Raw genomic sequence first — 13,740 nt, forward strand, 5'->3', positions numbered from 1 at the left:
TAAGAACTATTTTGATAAGCATTTCCCAGTTGGGATAAAAATGCATATTTGCTTCACAACCTCCATTCCAATTCCTGATTCTGTCTTGCTTGAAAATGACTCTCAAACGTAATTGACCATAACCTCCCAGGCAGGCCAAGATAAGTCCAATGTAACCCACTTGACCGTCACTCTGGTGTTTGAAATGTGCTGTGAGATGAAGCCCTCTGGCCAGAAGCCAAGTTAAAATTAGACCACTAATTGGAATTGCCGTGTGCCTAGTGCCCCCATCTATACACTGGGGGACAGATTTTGGCTGGCTTTATGATAATTCCGGAATGGAAAATAGCCTTGGGTGAAAGGGTAGGGAGGAGGCCGGTTAATCTGTCTTACAGACAAGGCTGGCTCAGGCTCCCTCCAGAATTCCTGCTAACTCCAAGAAATTCCTTCTTTCTCCAAGTCATCATTATCATCCCCGGACAACTCTAATCGAAGAAAAGGAAGGAAAGAGATGTCAGAACTTGACGTCTCTAAGGAATGTCCAATTCCAAGTATGGACTACAGCAAACAAAGGAAATTCATGCTGAATTGAGAGGCAGCAGGCACAAGATTTAGTCAAGGGTGAGAAAAATTCCTGAAAGTAAAGAGTCAAAGATTGAAATATCAAAACTTTGGGGCAAATAGTATGGGATCTTGAGCCTGGTAAAAGACATAACATTATGATTGTGCTTATTGTCCCCAGTAGATTATCTGTGTACTTGGGTTGATTGAATAAAATGACACTTATTTTATACCAAATAGAAATTTAGCTCTTGTCATCATTATATCCACAGGCAAAGCCAACAAAGCATCCACTTCAACTCAGGTTTTTAGAACACACTTATTAGAAACTGTCAAAAGTAAGAAAAATTCCAGGAGGAAAAATAACTTACAGTGGTTAGAATAAACCAAGTGGATGGAATACTTAATTACACAACATACAGAATAATTTAAACTACATGGCAAAAGAGAAGATATTTAGTACAGATCTAACGAAAGAAAACAAAGTTGAAGTGTTCCCTAGAATAGTTTCATGCCAATCATTATTCACTTGATATGACTAGTAGATGACACAAATTACAAATGTGAATGACTGCACTGACATTTCATCTTTTTCTTCTTCTATCATGATACTGGAAATTAAAAATGACAAAAGAGGAAAAGGAAGAAAATGCCCAAAATCATGCACAAATGGAAACAAAACAAAATAAGAACCTCTTATGAAAATATCAGAATGTTCTACAGAGAACAAATTGGGGCTAACCTTAGTTATATGTAAGTGCAGAATTCCATCTGATATACGTGGATCAGAGCTTCTCAAGCAGTGTGCAAAAGAAAGAGTTTTTCAAAGAAAAACTGTAGATGTTTAGGCACATCCTCCAATATTTTAGTTAAGGAATTGTAATTGGCAGAGGTGCAGGAATTCACATTTTAATAAACAATTAAGGTTTATTAATAAGCATGAGATGAATCATTAGTATGGTCATGACTAACATGAAAAAATAAAATAGAAGAGAAGAAAATAGCAGAGTGCATTCCTGGTAGAAAAGGCAAGTTGCATTTTCCAAAATGTTTTTCGTGCACAATCGTGTGCACTAGATTGTGATGTCATCTGTATTTCTTGTTGTGGGTTACATTATAAAAATGAGAAATGGAAAACATTGTTCAGAGTTAGGTGTTCACAAATTGTGGTGTGTGGATCAAATCCAGCATCAAGACTGTGTAAATAAAGTTTTATTGGCACACTGTCACATTCTTTTGTCTAGGAATCATCTGTGACTGCTTTCATGTTACAACATTGCCAGAAGTGAGTTGTTGCAACACAGACTACATGGTAAAGCCAAAAGTATTTATTAGCCCTTCACAGAAAAAGTTGACGAACTCCTGGTGTAAATGATTCTGGTCAGATGGTCCTGACTCAAACCCATTTTGAAACCCTGTCCTACATGCTACGGCACTTAAAATTCTAACATGGAACACTGAGCAAAATACTTAGTTTTTCATTAGACAATACTTTTAATATGCTATTTTAGAAATCTGACAAGATAAATAAAATCTGATAATAAAAGATATGTTAGACCATGACATATAAGATTCTACATATGTATGTATCAATGCCACAGGGGAAAGTTTTTAGCTGACTCTGTTCCTTTTGCCTTTAAAATGTGAGACTTTCACATTGTAACTTCTGAATTTCTTTCTATACTCATCATGGAAATATTCTGCCTATTAGAATCTCCTTTTAGCAAACATAAGCCTGTTGATATCTTTCTAATTTTGGTTTATTATAACTTGCACACTCTTTTAAAAGCAGACTTATTTTGCTTTAAATGCACTTTAAGTTAATTTTGTATGTGCTTTTGTATATTGATAGGATACACACCCCAAAACAGTTATATGCAAACAGCAAGTCCTCTCAGTTAACAGGACTACCTGAATTGACCATGAGACCTAGACTTAGCACATTTTTAAGGCCACAGACAGTATGGCCATTTAGTCTGAGTTAATTCTCTTAAATTATGGAGAATTTGAGTATATAGAAGGGGCCTGTATTTGCACGTTGAAAGATGAACTCACTTCCTTGGGAGTTTATTGTCAGATCCTTGTGTGTTGACAACAAATGTGTCCCCAACTGCTGAGTAGAAGTGGCAGCATTGTATCTTTCTCAGGGAGTCATGTGGCTCTAGATTCTGCAGTGTATGCACCCATACAGGCTTTGGAGCTCTGTCTAAGAGCAAAAATCAGCAGTATGTACTTTGTGCTCCACCATCACCTGCTGGCAACTTCCTCCACCTTTCCATTTCCAAGTACTTGTCAGAGGGCCCCACTGTCCCTGCTCCTGACTCAGTGCCCAGACCGCCCTGCAACTGCCCTGGGCTGCAGGGACCCACCCCACAGAGGGCCCCAGGCCTACACATGCCCTCTCTGCCTGGCACCTCAGATTTCCAGGGTGTTGGCCTCCCCACCCTTCCTCTTAGAAACATGCTTATGATACAATATAAGCTGACCAGGGACTCAGGTCACTGTGTATCCCAGGCTTTGGAGTCAACTAGTCCTTGCTCATGCATCAAAGCCTTCCTCCTTTCCAGTAGCATCTGCCACATAGTACTGCCTGCTGAGATAATGGCCCCAAGCAAATGGATACTTTACTTTTCAAAAAGTGTACAGTCTTAAACATACAGAAAAATTTTGAAATAATATAATGAACTATCCTGTATGTACTACCAAATCTCAATATTTTCATCATACCAGCATCAAAGTTTTCAAGAGGAGGTAGTATCATAAATGGCACTAATGACCCTTTCTAACCTGTGTGGCCCTTTCTAACCTCATTCACATCTCTCTAAGAGAAAAGAGCTTCTGAATTCAGAGCTGCTCACCCAAGTACTCTCAGACACTTGTGTCTAAACCACATATAGAATTGGGGGTATGCTAATTCATATCACTCTAGTTCATTAATTATAATTTCTGAAGACTTTCATTTTATAATAAACAATTTGGGTCTTATAAACAACTTTATTTAGATAACTGACACAACACTGCACACATTTAAAGGGCAAATTTGAAATTTTTTTCAATATGTATATTTCCATGAAATAGTATGCTGGTACCTAACAAATTCCAGTACCTTTTTGGAGGTTCCTAGTGTTATGAAGTTTTCTCTTGGACAGGTGATTTTTTCCAACGTTTTTAGTCTTTGATTTATGATTTATTGATTAAATGTTTTGTCTCAGAAATCCTTCTTAGCCTAAGATTATATACATAGTTTCAATTAAAATGTAGTTAAAATAATGTCATTATTTTAGGCTTGAGAGACTACATACTGTATCATATATACATTTTTGTTTTTATTTTTGTAAGCAACCTTTTAAGAATGGGGGGAACTCATTTTTACTCACAGGTGTTTCAGAGTTAGGTTATGGGTTGTACTTAGCTGACTCCTTTTTTTGGGGAATGGCGGGTTTTTTAATTTTAATGTTCTTTTCCTATGTTATTTTCTTTCCTCTGGTTTCATTCACCTTATTCAGTTGTGATTGTTCTAACTTGATTTGAAAGCTCATTTCTTTCAATATGTTTTCTTTGCCTTTTGTAAAGAATCGAAGGCAATCACTTTGCATTCAAATAACTTTTGGCTGCTTATTGTTTATGACATACGGCCTTTCATTGCAGTTCATTTCTGTGGTGCTAGAGATTGAACCAAGGACCTCACGCATGCCTCACTCTACCACTGAACCACATCCCCAGCCCTCATCGTGGTGGATTTCTAAAGTTTAAAAAGTTGTATTGAAAATGTATTTATGAGTACATCATAAAGTCTCCAAACATTATAAATAAAAAAAAAAACACCATTATTTTCATTGCTGATGGTATCTAATTAGTTTCATTGTGTGGTCTTAGAGGAGGGGTTATTTGGTGTTTGGTCTTTAAAATTCACTTCCTTTCCAACCAAGTATGTGACATTAAAAGAAGAAATATAACCCTAGATACTTGGGGGTCTGAGGCAGGAGGATTGCAAGTTTGAGGTCAGCCTCAGAAACTTAGCAAGGCCCTAAGCAACTTAGTGTGACTCTGTCTCAAAAAAAAATAAATAAATAAATAAAAAGGGATGGGGATGTGGCTAAGTGGTTGAGCACCCCTGGGTTGAACCCCAGCACAAAAAAGAAAGAAAGAAGAAAGGAAGAAAGAAAGAAAGAGAGAAAGAGAAAATGTCAATGTCCCATGCGTTGGGCATGATGGTCTATGCTTGCAATCCCTGTGACTCAGGAGGCTAAGGCAGAAGGAATGCCAAGTTCAAGGTCAGCTTTAGCAACTCAGAGAGATCCTCAGCAGGCTAGTGAAACTCTGTCTCAAAATAAAACACCAAAAAGGTTGGGGATATAGCTCAGCGGTAAAGGTAAAGCACCCCTGGGTTCAATTCCCAATACTCCCCACTGAAAAAATGTCCCATGTGAAGTTTATATATTATATATACACCTTTCTAATTTTTTTTTTTTTTTGCGGTGCTGGGGATCGAACCCAGGGCCTTGTGCTTGCAAGGCAAGCACTCTACCGACTGAGGTATCTCCCCAACCCCAACCTTTCTAATTTTTGAGTCCAGAAACAATGGGTAACTGCCATGCTTTAATGCCACTCAGTTTCATTTGTTCCTTCCTATATTTATGGAATTTCCTGGGTGGATGCCAAAACTCAGTTTCCAAATTTTTTTGCAGCTGTTTTCTTTCTAATTTAAGTATCTATATATTTACTTTCAAAACTACTAGGTTGCTGCTTTGATATTATTTTTTCTTATTTCATGGTTTCACTTTTTCTTTGCTTTTTTTCTTCTTTTATTTTTGTTTTCTTTTTCAGTTTTTTCTTCACTCTTTTAAATCTCTTCCTTCATTTATTTCTTTCAAACACTTTAAAACTATTTGTTTTAAAGACTTTTTTGTATTCTTCAACAAAACTAATTTCCTATGGAGTAAGATAATTTCTGATTTTCTTAGCTGTATTTTCAGAAATTTAACATTCCTGTATTTGCTTTGGAATTGAGCTTCAATTTTGAATGGGAGAAGTCATGTATGATTCTTTGCTTTTTCATCCTCCTTGATCAGGCTGCCTTATCTTGACAGTTTCACAGTTGCTCTCTCCTAGCCCGCAGGACATTCAGGAATCTTATCTCTTTGTTTCTGAGGTTCCTGCTTGGTGGAATATCAGAAAGGCCATGACACAGGTCCCAACCCAGCAACTGACTTATTGCACAGTCGCAGACATGAAGTTTGTTAAAAGCTATGACACTAGGCAGAGGTTGGCAATGATCTTTTTCAGTTCCCTTTTAATGAACTGAGAAGCCTTAGAAAGCCAGTGGCATTAAGCAATGAGCCTGACTTCAGTCCCAGTCCTATCTGGGGCACTTCTAGATCATCTTCCCCAAAGCATCAAGAATTACTTAGCGGTTGCAGTTGTGGCTCAGTGGTAGAACGCTTGCCTAGCACGTGTGAGGCACTGGGTTTGATCCTCATCACCACATAAAACATAAATTTAAAAAAAGGTATTGTGTTCATGTACAACTAAAAAAAATATTTTAAAAAGAATGATTTAGCCATGGGAGTTGAAACTATACCTGCTTCAGCCTTTTCCAGAACAAATGACACTAGCCTATGTCAGTCACAGTCATGACTTTACACTTTTTGTCCCATTTCTACCCCATGAAGATGCTTATCTTACTTCAATCAGCTATTTCTCTTTGCTTTTCTATTTTATTATGTTCTCTATCAATGTCAAGGGGTTGGAGTGGGGAGAGGGCACAAAAGAATGCCCTGTGTGCACCACCATGGCTGAAACGGGGACATCCTTTACCACTGTGATCTAGTTCATGAGACAAACTGTCATTGTTTAAGCTATGCAAGGGAAAGGCAGGCATGCTGACTGGAAAGTCGAATGTCACTACAGGCTGAATACAGGATCCTCAAAGATGTGCACAGGAATCTTTGAATACATTACCTTACACAGCAAAAGGGACTTTGTGTATATTATTACATTAGGGATTTGAGATGGGAAGGTTGTCTTGGATTATGTAGGAGATTCCAATATAATCGCCAAGGTCTTTATAAGAGAAAAACAGGGAGGCCTGAGTCAGTGAAGAAGATGGAAGGAAGTAGCAGAGGTCAGAGCGAATCATGGAGCCAAGGAATGAGAGTAGCCTGAATGAGCTCAGAAAAGGATTCTGCCTCAGAGTCCCCCAAAAGAAATAACATTGCCAAAACCATGACTTTAACCCAGTGAGACTGATTGTGGTCTTCTGAATTCTACAACACTAACATAATAAATCAGAATTGTTTCAAGCCACCAAGTTATGGTAATTTAGAAACTAATATGAATAGAGTTCCAAGCCTCAACATTGACAGGAGTAATAAGCTTTGTTTGAGAGATATTGCTCAGCTTGGTGAACAGTAAATAATAAAGTAGCATTCATTTCAAAAGTGCTAAAACATTAAATTTCAAATATTCATACAACAAAAAAATGAGTATGAGGTGATGGATATGTTAATTAACTTGATTTGATTATCCACATCATGCTCATCAGCCATAAACTCACCTCTACCCCACAATACATATAGTGACAATTTACCAATTTACAATTAAAAAAAATTGAAAAGAAACTAATATAAGTATTGAGAGTTGATCCCTGAGAGCAGCCATGTATAGATAGCAAATTATCTTTCCCATGCATACTAATTATTATAAGTAGTTATGGCTGTATCTCAGGCATCTAGGCATATCAGAACCTAGAAGGTGAAAGAAATTAAAATATGTGACCATGTGGTACACGATGATGACAGGGAGGGAAAAGGACCCTGTAAGGATTCCAGGTGGACACTCAGTGCTCATGACCACTGGGCGGCCAGAAAGTTGGGAAAAGTAGCTTCCAGTCCCTATGAGACATCTTGGCCTAGGGAATATTTTCATGTCAATCTGTTAATTCACCGTAACAGCTGCAAGATCACTTAACTTGACTTTTATTTTTGATTACCATTATAATTTACATGTATACTTTTCAATATACATAGAACAATCTAAAACATTGCACAATATTGGAAGGTACTTGTTAAATTTTGTAGGACACAGAGAAAAGTAACTACATTAGTCCTTGCAATCCCATTGTTTTATTTAAGACTTTCTAACTTGTTTTAAGCATATAGTTCATTAAAGCACATCTATAAGAAGTAATAATAGAAACTCGTGCATTTCTTAGTCCACGAATGTTTCTATTTTTAAAATATTTAGAAAAATTATCCTTCAAATGTGGCAGAGAAATGGGTAAAATAAAAAGGATAAGTATTTCAATTAAATATGACTAGTTTAAAAATAGAACAAAGTGAAGAATTCTAAAATTAAGCAGTTTTTTAATCAATGTTGAATAAGTGGCCATAAAGATGAAACATAAATTGATAAATTTTTTTGAATATACTTTGCTGTAAAACCATAAAAATTAAAACACATAAACATTAGAAAAGAAGTATTACTAATATAAACACAAAGAAGTATATGATATAATGAAAGCATAGGTGTTTTTTTCCACTATGAAATTATACCTGTCTTAATTCCCTCAAGGACATGGGAAAATACTTCATAATTTCTATATATAAAGTTTGATTCATTTTTAATTTATTTAATGCTGTGCTGATTGCTAGGATATTTCAATTAATACGAAATGAACTCTGCCTCTGTGGAACCCACAATAGCCAACCCCTAGAGTTGATTACAGGTGTGCACAGGAAACCATAATATAAACAAAAAGGGGAAGAAGAACAATTGCCAAGCAAGGGCTTTTGAACTAAGTATTAAAGACTGCTCTGGATTAAATATGGTTTGTCCCCAAACTCATATTAAGGCTTGATCCCAACTGTAATGGTTTTGAGTGGTGATAGGGCCTTTAAAAGGCAAATGGGATCACAGGGAATACTACTCTTGGAAGAGATTAATGGCCATCTCAAAAGAGTAGGTTAGGTCTTGTGGGACTGGATTAATTATTACATGACTGAGTTGTTATAAAGGAACAACCCCCTCTCCCAAGCCATGTACTTTATATATGCCTTTTCCCCCTTCTGCTTCTTAATCATGTCACACCACCAGGGGATCTTTCCTAGATGTGGGTAACATGCAGTTTGGACTTTTTAGTGACCAAAATCATCAGTCAAATAAACCTGTTTTCTTTATACACTATCCAATGTCAGGTATTTTGTTATAACACAAAATAGATTAATATAATGAGGTAAGAAGGAATTATAGAAAGTATAGAAAAGGAGGGTGTTTGACATTTTCAAAGTCACTGCAATATATGGGAGTATATCTTCTCCAGGTAGAGGAGATGCCCTAGAAATCATACCTTCCCTTCTTTGATCTTGGTTCCAATAATTTGTCTTCTTTGCTGAATGATCTCAATGAGAAGATCACACTCCTCTGTCAATTTGGCTTCCTGACGAGATGCATTGACCTACAGGACAATAAAATAGTCATTAATCTGGCCTTCATTGCTACTTAAGTAATATTTTTCATGTACACTAATGTGTTTCTAGTAATCTTTGTAAATATATTTTAAATGTTAACACTTTTCCTATCATGCAAGGGTGGCAAATACAGAACCTAATTGCCTACTCTCTATCTTGTATCCTTGGAAAACATTATTATCCAATGATAATAAAAATTTTTCTGCTAGGCCAGATGCAGCCTCAGAACCTTTCTTAACAGGTAAATATCCATAACCCACTAGTTGGAAATTGACATGTGAAATGAAATATATTTGTAATTCCTGATTTTATAATTTGGAAAAATGTATCAAACTTGTCCTATTAAACATGAGTAAATTTTTTAAAAATCTCATTTTTTATGAAAGACAGATTACTATCAGAATCTTGTAGAGAAATTTTCCAAAAGCAAATGTATCCAGCTTACATAACATTTATTTTAACATTTTTCATTTAATATGGATATCAAATATGTAACCAGTGTGAAACATTGAAAAAATCCTCAAAAAGATGGTTGGACATTTTATTAATCCTAAGACATAATTTTAAGTTTCACTCCTGGTAAGCTAAAAAGCCAAGCTTCTACAATGGAAATGCACCATTCTTGTGAAAAGGTGGATCCTTGCAGAATGGTCAGCACTGGAAATTTTTGAGACTCATTGTATGCAAGGGAGAGTTACAATTAGCTCATTCTTGGCAACTGGACTTGGGAAATACTCAGTACATGCTATTTCCTCCACCTCATGACAATTCTGAAGGGCTTATTCACCAACAGAAATCCAGAAATCACAGCTGTGGGAGATGGAGAGAGAATGCACAAGTTTTATTATTTTAGTACAGCCACAAGAGAAGTTGTAATGTTACAAAAAATGACAATGGCACTGATTATTCTAGCATATCTCAGGGAAGAGACAAGGCCCTGTTGTGAGGCCATTTGATTTGGAGATTTTTACTAGAGTAACTTCATTTCTTATGAATGAGATGCACTAGAAGTAGAGTCATGAGTTCAGGATAAAATCCACAGATCATGGCTCAGAGGAACTATGTCCTGTTTCCAGAGGCTCAAGATTCTTTGAACTTTGTTCCTGGTCCTTATCAGACACAACATAAAGACTACCCAAGACATCTTATTGAGAATATGATGGTCAGCAGACTTTTGCAGGCAATCATGATATTATGTCCTACATTAGATTAGCACACAGAGGTATTTACTAAACATTCATTCAATTAACAGTGAAAACATGTAAATATTTATCGATAAGTGCAGAAGATGGAATTCATGCTAATACTTCAAGGAAGATAACCACTGGGCTCAATTTCTTGTGTATTTCTTTTATGTCATCTTTTATAGCACTCCTTGAGGTTTTATAAATAGGTTTAGCTGTCTATTGAAATTTTTATTACAAAGTTACCCTCAAAAAATTTCTTCTCTTTCCTTTTGACCTCATACTGAATTTAATAACTGATCACAGCTGAGCTATGATAAGGAAGGGACCATACTGATAATATGAGCATAGTCACGGAAGACTGAGACAGGAGGATTGCAAGGTCAAAACCAGCAACGTACTGAGACCCTTCCTCAAAATAAAAAAATAAAAGGACTGGGGATGTGGTTCAGTGGTGAAGCACCCCTGGGTTTAATCCCTGGTTGAAAAAAGAAAGCACATTATGATGAAGAAAGTGAAATTTCTAGAAAATAGCACTGACAAAGATTCTTAGCTTGGCCAAACTTTAGTCAGGCTCCTGCATCTTGTCCTAGGCACATCCATGCACTTCCTTGTAAAATTCAGTTTTAGCAAGAAACTTGCTAAACTGGTTTCAGCAGAATTTTCCATTCTCCACGTCTGATGCTCTTCCTTCCCCATACCCAAGGTGATGTCTGATCCCCCTGGCCTGCCTTAAGCAAGAATCCTTTTAGTTTGGTTTAGCCAGAACTAATCTTACCCCCTTAATAGGATTCATTTTGCTCTCAAAATCATTGGCATTTGAGTTATTTTATGTTAGGGGAAAAAAAGCATTTCAGTTGCCATTATAACATGAGGTTAAATTTAGTACAGATTCTGAATATTTGATTTTTTTAGGATGGATAGGTTGGCTTTACCAAAAAAGTACACTGCAATCTACTGTGTTGAGCAAATAACGTTTTGAGAAACCTGATCTACAATCATCATCACCCCAAAATGTAATTCCCAGAACGTTGGGAACATGATCTATTCATCTTAGGCCAAATATTTTCTCAAGATCATTCAAAGAATACAGGCTGAACTTTTCTTTGAAACCAGGAAGGCTGAATCTCTTTTCCTACTTTGATGAAGTTCCAAATTTTTGTTAACTTTAGCATTCTTACGTTCCTCAAGGCACAATAAAATAAGTGGAATATTATCCTATTTCTAAAATTATTTCACGACAATGAGGTTTTCCACAGTTTGTTGTTTCATGTGTCATTTTAAAAAGTGTTAATGATTTGATTGGACTTCATTTCTCATCTGAGCCATTAATTCAAATATGGTAGGGTTTACAGGTTATTGCAAACTGTTCAGGTGTTTCTAGTACTCAGGTTTGGTTTGGAAACTAGCAGCTCCCATCTATGTTAACTTTTATTTCAGATTCACACCAGTTGATTTAAAAAAAAAAATCACTGTGGCTGATGGAAAGTACTCTGAGTAGGGCCAATCTAAGGATGCAGTGGGGGAAAAAAATCCTTAAAACTCCTTTCCTCAACCTACACTTCCACTTTTGTGTCACTGGGCCTCTTCCTAGGTCCCTCAGCGCAAGTCAAGAGTGGGATGGAGATATAGTAATGCTGCCCAGTGGTAGGTGATTACTACATCCCACCTTTATGTCACACTGGACATGGGGCACTGTTCCTTTAGAGCCCTTGACTTCTCAGGACAAAACATAACTTACAATTCAGTCCTCCTCCCATGACAACCTCTTCACTGCTATTTTTTTTTTACCTCAAGTACACTGATGAACAAATTTCACATCAGCCCTTCAAATGAAGCTTGGCCATTTTTGCCTGGTCACTCATTTGGCCTCACTTATTTGCTCCGAATGCACAGTTGGACATCTGCGGTCACTTTCTCTTGAAAGGCATCGTCTTTTCCCCATTTTCTTCTAATCTTTAGGACTAGCTTTATCTCTTTGTAACATACTATAGTTAATTCCTCTAAAGTTAAATCTGACCCCATCTCTTTTCCTATATTGAGTACTACCACCTCTTTTCATAGGCCCTGACTTTCTGAGGACACAAGGCCATAGTCAAAGTTGTGCCAGTTCATGTCCTGACTACTTTTTAAAAACACTTGCAGTTGGGCACAGTGACACCTGCCTCCAATCCCAGTGGCTTGGGAAGCAGAAGCAGAAGAATCACAAGTTCAAAGTCAGTCTCAGCCACTTAGTGAGACCCTAAGCAACTTAGCAACACCCTGTCTCAAAAAAAAAGTACTTGGGATGTGGTTCAGTGGTTCAGTGCCCTGGGTTCAATCCCTGATTTAAAAAAAAAAAAAAAAAAAAAAAACTCTTGCAATGATTCCTTTGAAAAAGCCAGATTGACGTGTTCACTCACTCACTCATTCATTCAAAAAAGAGTTAATGAGTTCTTAACAGTATATCAGCACTCCATTGGCTGTGTATACAGTGGGCTACAAGAAAGACAATGTCTCTGTTATCACAGAGTTCACATGAAGTGTAGAAAACAGGCTGAATGAGTAAACAAAAATTTCAGACTGATAGGTAGGGAAAGGAGGTTAAAGAGGGTAATGTGGTCAAGTATTGCCAAGAGGGGGTTCTTTTTATGAGTGGTCAGATAAGAATTCTCTGGTAAGTCCCTTGAGGGATGAAAAGGAGGCAGCCAGAAGATGTGGAAAGGGTGTTTGCAGATTTCCTGGCTGAGTCCAACAGGCTAACCTCCTTCTATGTCATACACAGTTTATCTGCATTATTTGTCGATTCTGTATATATGATTTTTCCTACTATGTAATTTTAAAAAATTATTTGTAACAACCAAATAAATCCTTGGGTCCTTTTACCTCCATTTGCAGATGTATGCAGAGTATCAAAACTGAGTTGCCCTACATGCACCCAGCTGAGGCTGACCAGGGCAATGCTTTGTCTTATGGGTCAGGTCTCATGTACAGGTAAGCACAGAATGAACACAATATGGAAGGCTCTATCTCAGGAGCCAGTTGACGGGTTAGAGTCCCAACTCTTGCACCTGTTAGTAGGGTGGCCTTAGGCTAGTCACTTACTTCTGATCCTTCTTTGCTGTTTTATAAAATAAAGAAAATGGAATCTACCATGATAGATTGCTTTTAGAATTTAAGGTTATAATCCTGGTGTGATAGCCTATATATGAATATGTACTGATATATATGAATTTCGCCTAGCAGCAGTGGTTCAGCCTAGTATTCCATAATTCAGAACACATAGTGACTTTATAGAATATAACTTCTGCAAATAACTAGCATTGGCTGTTACTCTCTGAAGTGTCCATAATTGCCCTAAGTATTTTGGGAGCAGGGAGGGTAGAATGGGCAGGGAAATTACATAAGAAAAGCACAGTAGAAGAGTCTTGCCTGTAGGGACTTGCTGACCCACTTTCTACCATTCCTAGGATCATTTTCCCGCTTCTCCAAGGATGACCTTTTGATCCTTTACAGTCTGATTGAAATTAGAAAGTTGAATAATGAAGTGAGCGCAGAAGGCACTTATT

General features: G+C 37.0%; 1 protein-coding gene across 3 annotated transcripts in view; it reads right to left on the bottom strand.

The window, feature by feature from the left end:
• Mid1 (midline 1) overlaps window positions 1-13,740 on the bottom strand; it is a 358,166-nt gene that overhangs the window by 33,446 nt on the left and 310,980 nt on the right. For all 3 annotated transcript variants that reach the window (XM_047536731.1, XM_047536734.1, XM_047536733.1), the window contains exon 4: window positions 8,888-8,995. In XM_047536731.1, the coding sequence (XP_047392687.1) occupies window positions 8,888-8,995 (108 nt within the window). The remainder of the gene's footprint in view (window positions 1-8,887; window positions 8,996-13,740) is intronic.

Source organism: Sciurus carolinensis, chromosome X, assembly GCF_902686445.1.
Source record: "Sciurus carolinensis chromosome X, mSciCar1.2, whole genome shotgun sequence".
NCBI lineage: Eukaryota > Metazoa > Chordata > Mammalia > Rodentia > Sciuridae > Sciurus > Sciurus carolinensis.